This window comes from Triticum dicoccoides, chromosome 3A (genome assembly GCF_002162155.2).
Source record: "Triticum dicoccoides isolate Atlit2015 ecotype Zavitan chromosome 3A, WEW_v2.0, whole genome shotgun sequence".
NCBI lineage: Eukaryota > Viridiplantae > Streptophyta > Magnoliopsida > Poales > Poaceae > Triticum > Triticum dicoccoides.
In genome coordinates, this window is record NC_041384.1 from 49415756 (window position 1) to 49428791 (window position 13036).

At 42.1% G+C, this 13036-nt stretch overlaps 2 protein-coding genes across 2 annotated transcripts; one reads left to right on the plus strand and one right to left on the minus strand.

Moving 5' to 3' along the window:
* The first annotated feature begins 3999 nt into the window (after positions 1–3999).
* Positions 4000–4772, plus strand: LOC119271166. The gene is made up of 2 exons (XM_037553092.1): positions 4000–4232; positions 4319–4772. Exons 1-2 carry the CDS (start codon positions 4083–4085, stop codon positions 4475–4477), a joined length of 309 nt encoding a protein of 102 aa, XP_037408989.1. The 5' UTR covers positions 4000–4082; the 3' UTR covers positions 4478–4772.
* A 5263-nt stretch (positions 4773–10035) lies between these two features.
* Positions 10036–11972, minus strand: LOC119266998 (NAC transcription factor 29-like). Its single transcript, XM_037548287.1, has 2 exons — positions 11352–11972; positions 10036–10903 (listed from the first exon to the last, which is right to left on the minus strand). The coding sequence occupies exons 1-2, from the start codon at positions 11892–11894 to the stop codon at positions 10385–10387; spliced, it is 1062 nt and encodes a 353-aa protein (XP_037404184.1). The 5' UTR covers positions 11895–11972; the 3' UTR covers positions 10036–10384.
* Between the last annotated feature and the right edge of the window lie 1064 nt (positions 11973–13036).

Consider the following 13036-nt stretch of genomic DNA (forward strand, 5'->3'; position numbering starts at 1 on the left):
GAAGCAATTATAAACCAGTCTTGGATGGAAGGCTTACACAGCATCTCCAACGAAGGCCAGATTCGACAATTCAATGATCTTTGGACTAGAATTCAGCAAGTGCAGCTCCATCCGGACATTGAAAACACAATTGTGTGGAACTTGTGTGACTCCCAGATTTACTGTGCTGAATCTACTTACTTGAGTTAGTTCCTAGGATCACCTAGGATCTTTTCCTGGTGCAAATTACTGCAAGGTTTGGAAGGCCAAGCCTAAATGCAGATTCTTTACATGGTTATGCCTGCGTGAAAGAATTCTTACCAACGACAATCTTGCTAAGAAGGGACTACCTCACAATGAACTATGCGCCCTTTGTGATCAAGAGGAGGAAAACCCCTTGCACCTGCTCCTCAAGTGCCCCTTCTCTTGCACCGTTTGGTACTCGGTTGTCGATTGGTTGCATTGCCAGAGTCTGCATGATAATGCTATTCATGCTCAGAATATGAGTCACTGGTGGGATGACCTAACCTGCAAGCTCAACCAGAGATCCACCTCCGCTGCCATCTACACTTGATGAAACTTATGGAAAGAACGAAACCGAAGAGTCTTTGAGTCCAATCCTACGAATGAAGCTGGAATTATGTACCTCATCAAGCAAGACCTCATACAACCTACTATAGCTATGTGTTGGGTTTTGGATTGGGAAAATGATCCACCACCGGAGCTAGATTAATGTGGCCATTTGGTTGATGTTGTTGTTTTTGTAGCAATTCATTATTGCTACAGCCAATTTTTAACTGAACATTTGGTACTCTCACTCCTTAATATATGGGCAGGAAAACTGCCAATTCCTCAAAAAGAAAATAAGTATGCAACAATGGGTGAATATTCTAGGCAGTTGATAACCCACAAGTATAGGGGATCGCAACAGTTTTCGAGGGTAGAGTATTCAACCCAAATTTATTGATTCTACACAAGGGGAGCCAAAGAATATTCTCAAGTATTAGCAGCTGAGTTGTCAATTCAACCATACCTGGAAACTTAATATCTGCAGCAAAGTATTTAGTAGCAAAGTAATATGATAGTAGTGGTAACGATAGCAAAAGGTAACAGCAGCAAAAGTAGTGTTTTTGGTATTTTGTAGTGATGATAGCAATAGCAACGGAAAAGTAAATAAGCGAAGAACAATATATGGAAAGCTCGCAGGCAATGGATCGGTGATGGAGAATTATGTCGAATGTGGTTCATCATGTAACAGTCATAACCTAGGGTGACAGAGAACTAGCTCCAGTTCATCAATGTAATGTAGGCATGTATTCCGAATATAGTCATACGTGCTTATGGAAAAGAACTTGCATGACATCTTTTGTCCTACGCTCCCGTGGCAGCGGGGTCCTAATGGAAACTAAGGGATATTAAGGCCTCCTTTTAATAGAGTACCGGAACAAAGCATTAGCACATAGTGAATACATGAACTCCTCAAACTACGATCATCGCCGATAAGTATCCCGATTATTGTCACTTCGGGGTTAACGGATCATAACGCATAATAGGTGATTATAGACTTGCAAGATAGGATCAAGAACTCTCATATATTGATGAAAATATAATAGGTTCAGATCTGAAATCATGGCACTCGGGCCCTAGTGATAAGCATTAAGCATGGCAAAGTCATAGCAACATCAATCTAAGAACATAGTGGATACTAAGGATCAAACCCTAACAAAACTAACTCGATTACATGATAGATCTCATCCAACCCATCACCGTCCAGCAAGCCTACGATGGAATTACTCACGCACGGCGATGAGCATCATGAAATTGGTGATGGAGGATGGTTGATGATGACGATGGCGACAAATTCCTCTCCCTGGAGCCTCGAATGTACTCTAAATCAGCCCTCCCGAGAGGTTTTAGGGCTTGGCGGCGGCTCCGTATCGTAAAACGTGATGAATCCTTCTCTCTGATTTTTTTCTCTCCGAAACCAAATATATAGAGTTGGAGTCGAGGTCGGAGGAGCTCCAGGGGGCCCACGAGGTAGGGGGCGCGCCCCCACCCTCGTGGACAGGTGGTGGCCCCCCTGGCCTTCATCTTTTGTAAGGATTTTTTATTATTTTTGAAAAGTTGTTCCGTGAAGTTTCAGGTCATTCCGAAAACTTTTATTTCTGCACATAAATAACACCATGGTAATTCTGCTGAAAACAACGTCAGTCCGGGTTAGTTCCATTCAAATCATGCAAATTAGAGCCCAAAACAAAGGCAAAAGTGTTTGGAAAAGTAGATACGACGGAGACGTATCAGCAGTGTATGGAGTGTGTCTTTTCAAATACAAGATAAACATTTTCAGAATATATAGCACTCCCTCGGGTCCATATTATTTGTCGCTCAAATGGATCTACCTAGACATATTTCAATTCTAGATACATCCGTTTGAGTGACAAGTAATATGGATCGTGGTGAGTAACAAATTATAAACGCACGATGAACATTCTCCAAAATACATGATGTCATTTTTCTAATACACAATGAACATATGTAATAAATGGTTAATATTTTTAAATACAATATGAACTTCCTTAATACATGTGGTACATTTTTAGTATGTGTTGAACATTTTTAAATACACGAAGAATAATTATTAAAATATTGGATGACAAAAATTCTAAAATACATGGTTGTTTTTTTAAACACAATGAGCACTTCCAAAATAAATTGTTGATTTTTTTATACCCAAACATCTTTTAAAATATCTGACGAAAACATTTTTCAACATGATGAAGATTCTTAAAATACAGAATGAACATTTTTCTAAACCCAACGAACATAATAAGAACCATCACCGTAAAAAATGGTAATAAGAAACTTTTATATAGAAAATAAAAAAGTAACAATAAATCTACTTAAAATAATTTATGAACAGGAAATTAACAAAGAAAAGAAAAAAACATAGAGTAATATGAAATGTAAAATATATTTAAAATAAATAGAGTTTACTTATTCAAAGAAGAAATAGTAAAATAGTAAACCAGACAAGGAATAAAGAAAAAGTCAAAGCAAAAAAATAGAAATAGTTCCAAAACCCTGGAAAAATGAGAAGAAGTGGGCCGACACAGATCGGAGTGTTGTAGACTTGTAGGTGAGCAAAAGATGCGAGTCGCAATAGGTGAGATATAGCATCCGCGGCAGCCCACATGCATCCATTCGAGCTTTTCTGCTCACTCATGTCATGGCCCAAAATTTTGGCTCTTTCATTATGTTCAATTTTTCTTTATAGGAGCTATGTATCACTTAGTGCGAGACGTAACTCCGTCTCTTCTCTGGCGCTGGCTATGCGGTTGCTTTAGTAGGCCAGCTCATTAGGACGGTTCTGGGAAGGTTCTTTATACCGGTTTTGCAAATACATGTCAATTTTTTTAAATACTGGTTGTACATTTTTCGTATACATGCACAATATTTTTTGATACATGTTGATTTCCTTTAAAATCATGGTGAACATTTATTTGAAAAAATAAATGTTAATGATTTTTAAATGCACATTGAACACTTTTTTGTATGGTATGAGACATTTTTTTAAATGTCATGAACATATATCTAAAATGCGTGAACTTTTTTTAGATGCTGTGTTCATTTTTTTCGAATGGCACAAATATTTGTTTTAAACTTACTGAACTTTTTTTTTTACAGTGTAGACACATTTTTCTCGAAATGTGTGAATATTTTATAATATGTCACTGACATTTTTCTGAATGTTTTGAATCATTTTTAGAAAAATTATACGAACTTTTTTTAGGCTAATCACACGAACTTTGTGTAATGCAGCAGTATTTCTCGTGGAACATGACACTCGGGCTGACGTTTGTGAATCATTTAACGAGCCACCCAAACGATCTGAGCCTTTTGCCACAACGGCCACAACGGCCATTCTGGGCCGCATGGCAAGGGATCTGGGCCGTTGCACTAATTGCGGGTAGCTGTCCGTCCCCATCTTCCCCCAAGGCTTCTTCTACAAGATTCCCCCCACCCCCCCCTTCTTCCCCATTTGCACTTCCACACACCACTTCCCCAATCCAGAGCCTCCCCACCCAGCGATTCCACCGACGGCGATGTCCACGTCCGGTTCGTCCTCCGTTTCTGCCGACCGGGACATCCTCCCCCTGATCCCCTGCCCGGACTGCGGGGGCCAGAGCACCACCATTGCCACTCGCGGCGGCTCCCGCCCCGGGGCTCAGATCTACAAGAAACTCCGCCACAGCGTACGTGTTCTTGGCCCATTCCCCTCCATTAGTCGTCCTCCTGCATTTCGCAGCGTCGCAGCTTAATCTGTTCCCCCATTTCGCAGGCTGTTCTTGGCTGGTTCTTCCGCTGGTCAGACGGGTACGCGCTGGCCGATGTTGCAAGGATGACCCTCCTCCTCGGCGTGGCCAATCTGCTCGTCAACCTGCTTGTTCTGGCTCTCGTGCTGCGGCTGTTCGCAAAGCGGAATGCATCTATGGCGTAATCTAATCTAGATGCTGGTGGGATGGTCGTAGTATCAGTAGTATTAGCGTGGTAGTAGTCCCGCCGTGTTAATTTGTGTGGCTGTAGCCCCGCTATGGGCTTTGATTAGTGGTCTCTTTGTCAAATTAGTGCAGTCTCTATGTAAAATTAGTGCGGTCTCTTCAGTGTCAGCAAGCTGTAGCGTAGGTTCGACGATGGAGTGTTTGTGCTTGCGGCTGTGCCACCATTTGTCTGGTCCACTATGTAATCCATGAGCACTTGGATCTAATTAGGAATGGATGTTGTTTGCCAAGTTACGTTTTGTCAATATTTTTCTCTTTTCAAAATATCAAATGACCCCGAGTTGTCACTTCGCCACACCTGCCTCTATTATTGAGGCGGGCTCCTGTCCATGCCAACTGCTTGCATTCACGTGGCGTGCCGCCAGTACATATCCTGTGCTCCATGCTCCAAACTTTCAAAAAAAATCTGATTTTTGTTGGGAATGTTCAAAGGACATGTATCCATAATCACTAAAAATATTTCAGATCCCAAATCGAAATACACATGTATAGACCAAAAGCTATTGACAAAAGCAGACAAAACCATTTAAAAAATGTTTGTGGCCTTTATACAAGTGTTCACGCTCTTCAAAAGTAAACCCACAACATTTTCAGAAAATATTTATACAATACCAAAAAATGTTTTACCATTCATTTTTTTTTGACATTATAAAAAATCACACGTTTCAAAACTAAGTTTGAGACTATTTTATAAATGTCCATACCATTCAAAAACATGTTTCTTATATTTAAAAAAATGCTTGTGCCATTGAAAACAATATCCACATGTTTCAAAAGAATGTTTGTGAATTATTCTTAATTTCTTTCTACAAATGTAAAAAGAGGTTTGTGTATATTAAAAATCTTGGATTTATTCGAAAAACTGTTCAAAGCATGTGTTAGAAAAAATTTCAACGTGTATCAAAAAATGTTCTAGATGTAAATGTACAAATGTATAGGAAAAGTATACATGTATTGCAAAAAAGGAAAAATATGAGAACCAAAAACCAGAAGAAAATGGGTAAGGAAACACAGAAAACAAAAACCAAAAAGAAACCAAGTGACTTAATGTGAAATTTTAAAAATACATATTTGTTAAGTTAAACTAGATCGCATGTTCCTCTCACTAGTGCCTGGACATAGTGGGCTGGCCTAGTAGAGCGGTCTTTGAAAGCTTTAATGAACGATTTAAAAAGGTCACTTGTCACAACCTGAGAAGGTGAGAGTGACATTTGCAAAGAGTACTCCTTAATTAGTGATTTCCACCATATCCTTGTCTCCCCCAGTCGGCTAGTAGGAGAGACCGCTCTACTAGCCAATATATAAAAAAATGAGCGGAAGCAAATATGTTCCTCTCGGAGGAAAAAATACATGTTTTTTTTGTTTTTCCGAGAGGCATAGTTGTGCCTCTCGTGAAAGCAAGTATGTGCCTCCACGAGAAATAAATCTGTTCCTCTCGCAGAAGAATAAAAAACATGTTTTTTCATGTAATTTTTTAGGATAGTAAAGCATTTTTTAGGAAGCAATAGCACTATGTTGTCATTGCAGCAACCTACTTCTATTAAGTACTGTCTTTCCTACTTAAGACAACACTTAAGGCCCCTCCCCACTTCACCTATGTTTTCGGTTTTTCCGATTCTTCTCACTGGTTTTTCTTGAAAAATGCCTCAACTATCTCATGTCATTTTAGTTTAGCAAATAAAATTATGTTTTCTTTAGTATGTCAATAAGTACTAGTTTAATTGACGGTCTATTTTTGGCACGTTATGGCTAAGCCACAAGTTTAAAGTTGTGACGTCAATTCAAATTTGTGACCAAATACGTGTGTTTATATGATTTTATTATTATTTTTGCTTGATTTCTACTTATATGTGGTGCTTTTGCACAAATACTGTATGGTCAACTGACTACACCAAACACACGTGGAGCCACCACTGTGTAATCACACTTACAAACTATCAATAAAATGACAGGTAAATCATGATAAGTGCGTACAAAATATGTATGCCCCATTTTACATCGGCAGTTATCTAATACTCCCTCCGTTCCTAAATATTTGTCTTTTTAGATATTTTAAATGGACTATCACATACGGATGTATATAGACATATTTTAGAGTGTAGATTTACTCATTTTGCTCCGTATGTAGTCATTTGTTGAAATCTCTAGAAAGACAAATATTTAGGATGGAGAGAGTAGTAGTTAAAAAACAACATCCCCGGTCCTCAAAAGGTTCTCCCTTTGCGGCAGCAAGCACAACTTGGTCAGTAATTTGTCAACTCTCCAAGCCATTCATACATCATCAGTTGATTAATTAATAACTGACGAGGGTATATCCGTACACATGCAGCTCGGCTAAGTAGCCACTAGGTACGGTTGACATCACTTGTATAGCTTCTGGGGCATCACTTTGCTTTCAGCACAAGGAAGTGCTTAATTAATCAGTTATTTGAGCTAAGTAGCAATCCAACGTGTGATTTTGCTTCGTCTTAGGAAGCAGGTTAAGGAGCTGTCTCGTTGCTACCTAGCTACTTGGCACTTGCAGTAGTGGTCAAACACTTGGCAGATAATATATTTTTTTAATTTTGAGCGTGTTCATTCCGATGGATCGGGATTGCTTGAACCCTTCAAGTTATACGTAGTGCACATCGATTGCACAAGCAAAAGGCCGATTAAATATACTCATAGCATTATATTACTCCGTTGCATTACGTGAGAGAATTCTCAATGATGAGTACCATGCATGCACATGGTGAACAAACAACAAAAATAATGAAACGTGCATGGTTGATCAAGGTATCATTTTACCATCCCATTGTTTTTTTATCTACCGGTGATCTACCAATTCATATTGCTAGTATTCAGTTGGTATAATCATAATAAAAAGAAATCGATGGGGCATCATGAATCGGCAGCCAGTTACACGCATACATACAGAAAATATTCAATCCATGCTACTACAAAAAATGTTTATCCATGTGGCTATCTTGCATTGCTCCATATATAATTCTCAAATAAATTGTTGAGATATATCCAATGATTAGATACATGCATGATTATATGGTTGTTTAATTACCTTACACAACATTTAGTTACCTTTTGTCATTGATAACATTTAACTACTTGTACAACTTCTACTAGTAAGTATAGCAAACAAAGTGTAGATATATTGTTAGGGCGATGCATCACTCATAGGAGTGGACGTGAATAGATAGTGATATTGGGGATTGCTATCCTTCTCCTTATTGAGTAGATCTCACAATTGAGTCATGTGTACAAAATATGAGCATGACACTGTATTATTCATGACCATGTAATCTTAGTGTTTATGTGCCTCATGAGTTTGCTCTTCACATCACAGGTTTGCATTTGTGAGAATGGAATCTGCATTATCTTCATATATGTAGACCCGGGCTGCCCTGCTATGATACCAATTGTAGGGAACCCACTATGTGGTGGCTCTGGTACAAACTTCATTGGTGTCTATCTACCATTCTCATTCATAGCGGCTCCTAAAATTACCTTGGTTCTCTTTCTACCTTGCTTAGCTTGGCTTATCTTAGGAGGGGTGTGGCCACCCCTATTTAGAGTTGAACATGACTATTGGGTTGGTGTCAGGTGGCAACCATCCAAAACCCTCCACCATGACCCTAGAAGAAACCCCTAGAAATATCTTATATCTAGAGTTCTCTACAATTTTCCACACAACTTATCCAAACATGTGTTCTAGAACCACCGCAAGAAATATCAACTCATGTGTAATCTCTAAATGATCTAGAAGTTTCTTATCTTTGACATGAATAACTTCTCTAGTATCCTCCATGGCAAATATCTTGATGTTTTTGATTGCTTACAAATATCTTCAACGACCCAAGTAAATACGGCATGTCATCATATGAAGTCAAATGGTGAGCATAGGTCAACATAGGGTGTGTTTGGTTCGGGAACGAAGTGGAATGGAATGTCATGGTTCCATTCCAGTGTAATGGGTCGGTTCTGTTTGTGTGTTTGGTTGAGATATTTGATGGAATGAAATGGTTGCGTTTCAGTGTTTAGTTTGAGTGATGGAATGGAATGAATTCAGTTCAAAACATGATGAGACTGCGTCTCATATGCACAGATATACAATATGACCATAGCATTTATATCAAATTGTACTTTGACATCAAATATGGTATTCTTTCAATTGAATATTTACATTGAATTGTTTCTTATTGAGAGGACATAGACGGGTAAAAAATCATGAATGGGCACACAATCAAGGAAATTTTGCTCAAAGTTTCGTGACTATTTATATTCGATTGGATTTCAATCAAGAAAAATTGCTCCCTGTTGCAGCCAGCGACGGGCAGTGATTGCGTGGGGTAGCCGGATAGGTGGCCGTCGCAGCTCGCAAGGGGATGGCCGCCGCCTCATCATATCAGGTCGCCGCCGCCTCGTCAGATCAGGACGTCAAGTCGCCGCCGTCTCCTAGCAGATCAGGACGTCACCGCCCTATTGTGGATCCGCTTCCCTGGTCACCGCGCCCAGCTGTGGATCCGATGGCTTGGTCGCCGCTGCTCATCCATCGGGCTTGGAGAGAGGAGCGCGGGGGAGCGACGGAAGACGAGAGGGGTTGGGGGAGACGGAGAGTGCGTCGGTAGGGGAGGTGGAGTGGGCGAGAGGCCGTTCCGCGTCGTTCCACCAAATTGGAGAAACGAGCGTGTTCCAGATATTGGTGGAATATTCTCTTTCGGGGAACGAGTGGGTTCTAGTCCGTTCCTGATCTAAACGCGAGAATGTGGCCCTGGGACGGGTCGGACCCGTGCCATTCCGTTTGATGACTGAAACTAAACAGACCCATAGAGAGGATATCTAGTGCCCAAGCACTCCCGGTGCTGCCAATGCACAATATCACCACTATATGGTTTCATTTTTCTTACAATATTAAGTGAGTTGATAAGATATGTTTGTACAATGTGTAAAATTCTGAAAACGATTCAACCTACGTATGGAGAAGCAAAATAAAAAAATTAGAAATTGAACCGTAATGGTGTTTGTAATTTGATTTTTGGTACTATTCATAGTTGGATTTGTCTTTTTCCAGTAAAATGTTTTCATGCTCTACATAGAATTTTGTGGTGCCGAACTCTTAGGTGGGACACACACTAGTTTCCATCGGTGTCCATGCATGGGAATATCAGCATATGTCTTTTTTTCTAATAATTTTTACTTCTTCTTTTTCCCAACTAGCTTAGCTTATTGCTTGTTCGTCTACATATTTACATGGGTGTCTCTCTCGATCAACTCGTCTTTCCTTGGGTGCGATGACTTCTCAAGGAATCCAACCTTTCTGGGAGTAGAACAAAAGACAAGCCATTGCTCTCTCCTCTTTATTTTAAAGTACATGCACTTCAATTATGCACGTCTCTTTCCCCTAACATAAAGCATGCATGCTAAGTTGCTAGTATTCCATGCTCGAATTGATTCATCCAAAAGTCCAAGACTTGGTTACAATAAATAAGGAAAGAAATTTCAAACTTAATAAGAATTTTATTCAATGAATGTTTACAGTTTACACCCTAGTTCACCCTACATATACATACACACAAATTAGACATGCATCTACAATCAGTTCTAGCTATCTAGGAAGATAATTGTGTTCTTCTTCTAGCTAGTCCGGCCTATATAATAGTATGTTACACTAACTTTACACAATATATATACTGTACTAATTTAGCCTGATCTACAAATTATGCATGAGTAATATATATCCCCCACGATCCATTGATCGATCGGCATCTGTGAATAATCAACTAGCTATAGTGTGGCAATAGTCAAATCGCTAGCTACCTTTCTCCTAGCCCTAATTATCAAGGTAGCATGGATCATATCCTGTCCTGCTGGGAAGGCTGGTCTGGCCCAAATATGGAGAAGCCGCCGTTCATCATCGTCATGGACCCATCGCTACCCAACCACCTCTTGGAAGCGTGCAACGACGACATTTCACCATCGTTGTTGCTGTCCGCCGTCGCCTGCCTCTTGCGCGCCGTGCTGGCCTCGCCGTCGCTGGCGCCAGCAGTGGTGCCGAGGAAGAAATGGCCGACAGAGCTTGCAGTCTCCGGCTGTGGTGGCGGCGGCATGCTGTCGAAGAGCTCCGAGACGGCGGAGTAGTCCACGAGGTAGTCGGAGACGGACGGATTCCTCGGCAGCATCCGGGAGGAGGAGGAGGTGTCCTCTTGCTGCTGCTGCTGCTGGTGGTGGTGGTACTGATGGTGGTGGTGGTGGCCGAGGCCGAGGCTGGCGTCCATGGACGACCGCGACGGTGACGGCGACGGCTCGTAGAAGGGCGACAGCTGCTGCGGGTTGGGCTTCTTGTAGATCCTGCAGAGCACCCAATCGTCCAGCTGCACGCATGCACAAGGAGAATCAGTACCACACGTGTGTGCGTGTATGTTGCAACAAACAGTCGCTTGCTAAGCTTGACAGGTAGCTTAGCTAGTAGGATGTAGCTTGTAGCTAGGGTAATAATGCAAGTCTCTTTCCTGGGGGTAAGAAGATCCCATGGGTAAAAGAAACCACGAAGGTGAGTTGCTGCCAAGTTCATTGACCAGATGAGTTGCTTGCTCGAGCAGTCGAGCTTAACTCACTGTCATCCACACACACGCAACGCAACCAATAATAAGAAGAGAGCAAAAGATTCCTAGCTAGCTCGAACGCTTCGATCATTTGGAACCGCAGAAAAGATTCGTAATCTAGAAGAGCATTAAAACATGGAATTAAAGGAGTAGAAAAAATGAAGATACAAAATGATGGAGAGAACCGAGAGAGACATGCATGAACGTTAGCACGTACCCTCATGGAGGAGGAGGCCTTGAAGCGCGTGGGCGGCCGGTAAGTGTGCGCGGCCGCGGCGGCGTGGGCGTCGGCGAGGCGGTACTCGTGCATGATCCAGTTGGTCTTGAGGCCCTTGGGTGGACGCCCCTGGTAGAACACGAGCGCCTTCTTCACGCCGACCACCTCGCCGCCGGGCACGCCGCCGGCCGTGATGGGCTTGTCGGTGCCGGTGGCCTTCCAGTAGCCGGACCCGGCGGCGCGGTTGGGGCGAACGCCGTTGGGGTACTTGCGGTCGCGGGGGCTGAAGAAGTACCACTCGTCGTTGTCGCCCTCGAACACCGCGCGGGACGGGAGCTCCCAGGGGTCCAGCTTGTAGATGTCCACCTCCGCGATGACGGCCGCCGGGCACGGCGCCGCGGCGGCGCGCCTGCGGAGGTAGTGCACGATCAGCTCCTCGTCCGTGGGGTAGAACCGGAACCCCGGCGGCAGACCCGTGCCCGCGCGCGGTGGCGCACCCGCCGGCGCCGGGAGCGACGGCCTCGTCTGCAGCTCGATCGTCATGGCAAGTGGCAACCCGAACGCTCGGTCAGAGACTCAGGGCGGGGTGAGGGGGAAGGGAAGGGAAGGTGGGTCGAGACGGAGGAGAACTGAAATTCTCGGAGGTGGAGCCGATGGGTACGGTTATAAAGGCGCTGAGGTGCTCCGGTGCATGGCAGGCTCCTGTAATTCTTGGCCGCCGGTGACGAGAGGGATGATGATTGCAAGGGCCCTGCCGTACGTGCGTGTCCATCCATGTCACGTCATCAGTGCTCACACTTGGCTAGTATCTTTAATTTGTTGGAATCTTTTCTTTCTTTTTTGTGCCACATGAGAACGAGAGTGGAAAAATCTGAAAAAGACATGAGCAAAATGAATGGACGAAGAAATCAATTGTGCAAATGATTGGAAAAGATGGATATTAAGCTCGATGTTGTAGGACCGGGAAGTGTTGATGGTCCCACAGGAATACCATATATAGGAATAGCACATGGATACCAGGTGTTTTTATGTATGTTCTCATTGACTCCATATTCCTATGCATGCATGCATTCACATGCATAGTCATCTGCTGCTAGCTGAGACATATCTGAGAACATTATATTCATCGCTGGAATGCAAACATCGGAAAATCATGGGCTATGTCTACACTCCTACCCCCCTACTGCTAATTGATTGATTGAGAATTGCTTAAATATCTCCATAGCATTTAGATCAAGATTTAATCATTCTCATCTATGTCACTATATGCCATGCAAGCTCAAAAGTTCAATAAGGTTCTACTTGCACATTTCAAGAGTGAAACTTCAGAATTGGTAGTGTGCAATTTTTAGTAATTGAGTCCACAGAAATTTCAGCTAGCTACTCCCACAACTTAATAAAAAGGCGCATTTTTGGACTTAACACGGTCTTTAAAATGCAAGTTTGACAACTAGTTTCTATTGTCATATATGTATAACAACCGACACAACTATAATATTTATGAAAAATACTCTTTGAGTCTATTATATGCATATGGTTCAAGTTTCAAATCTAAATATATAAGTTAATACTGATGGTCAAAGTTTTCATAGTTTGACTTAAGACATGTCCAAAACATCATTTTTATGCGAATTCGTGGGAGTAAGATTAGCAAAAGCGAAAATCATTTGAATCAATAAGATCAT

What these genes read in the sequence shown, in the direction of transcription:
- LOC119271166 (XM_037553092.1), top strand. Translation starts at nt 4,083, where the DNA reads ATGTCCACGTCCGGTTCGTCCTCCGTTTCTGCCGACCGGGACATCCTC. An exon ending in ACAAGAAACTCCGCCACAGC is followed by an intron (nt 4,233 to 4,318) that starts GTACGTGTTCTT and finishes CCCATTTCGCAG; the next exon opens with GCTGTTCTTGGCTGGTTCTT.
- LOC119266998 (XM_037548287.1), bottom strand. Translation starts at nt 11,894, where the DNA reads ATGACGATCGAGCTGCAGACGAGGCCGTCGCTCCCGGCGCCGGCGGGT. An exon ending in AGGCCTCCTCCTCCATGAGG is followed by an intron (nt 10,904 to 11,351) that starts GTACGTGCTAAC and finishes GCATGCGTGCAG; the next exon opens with CTGGACGATTGGGTGCTCTG.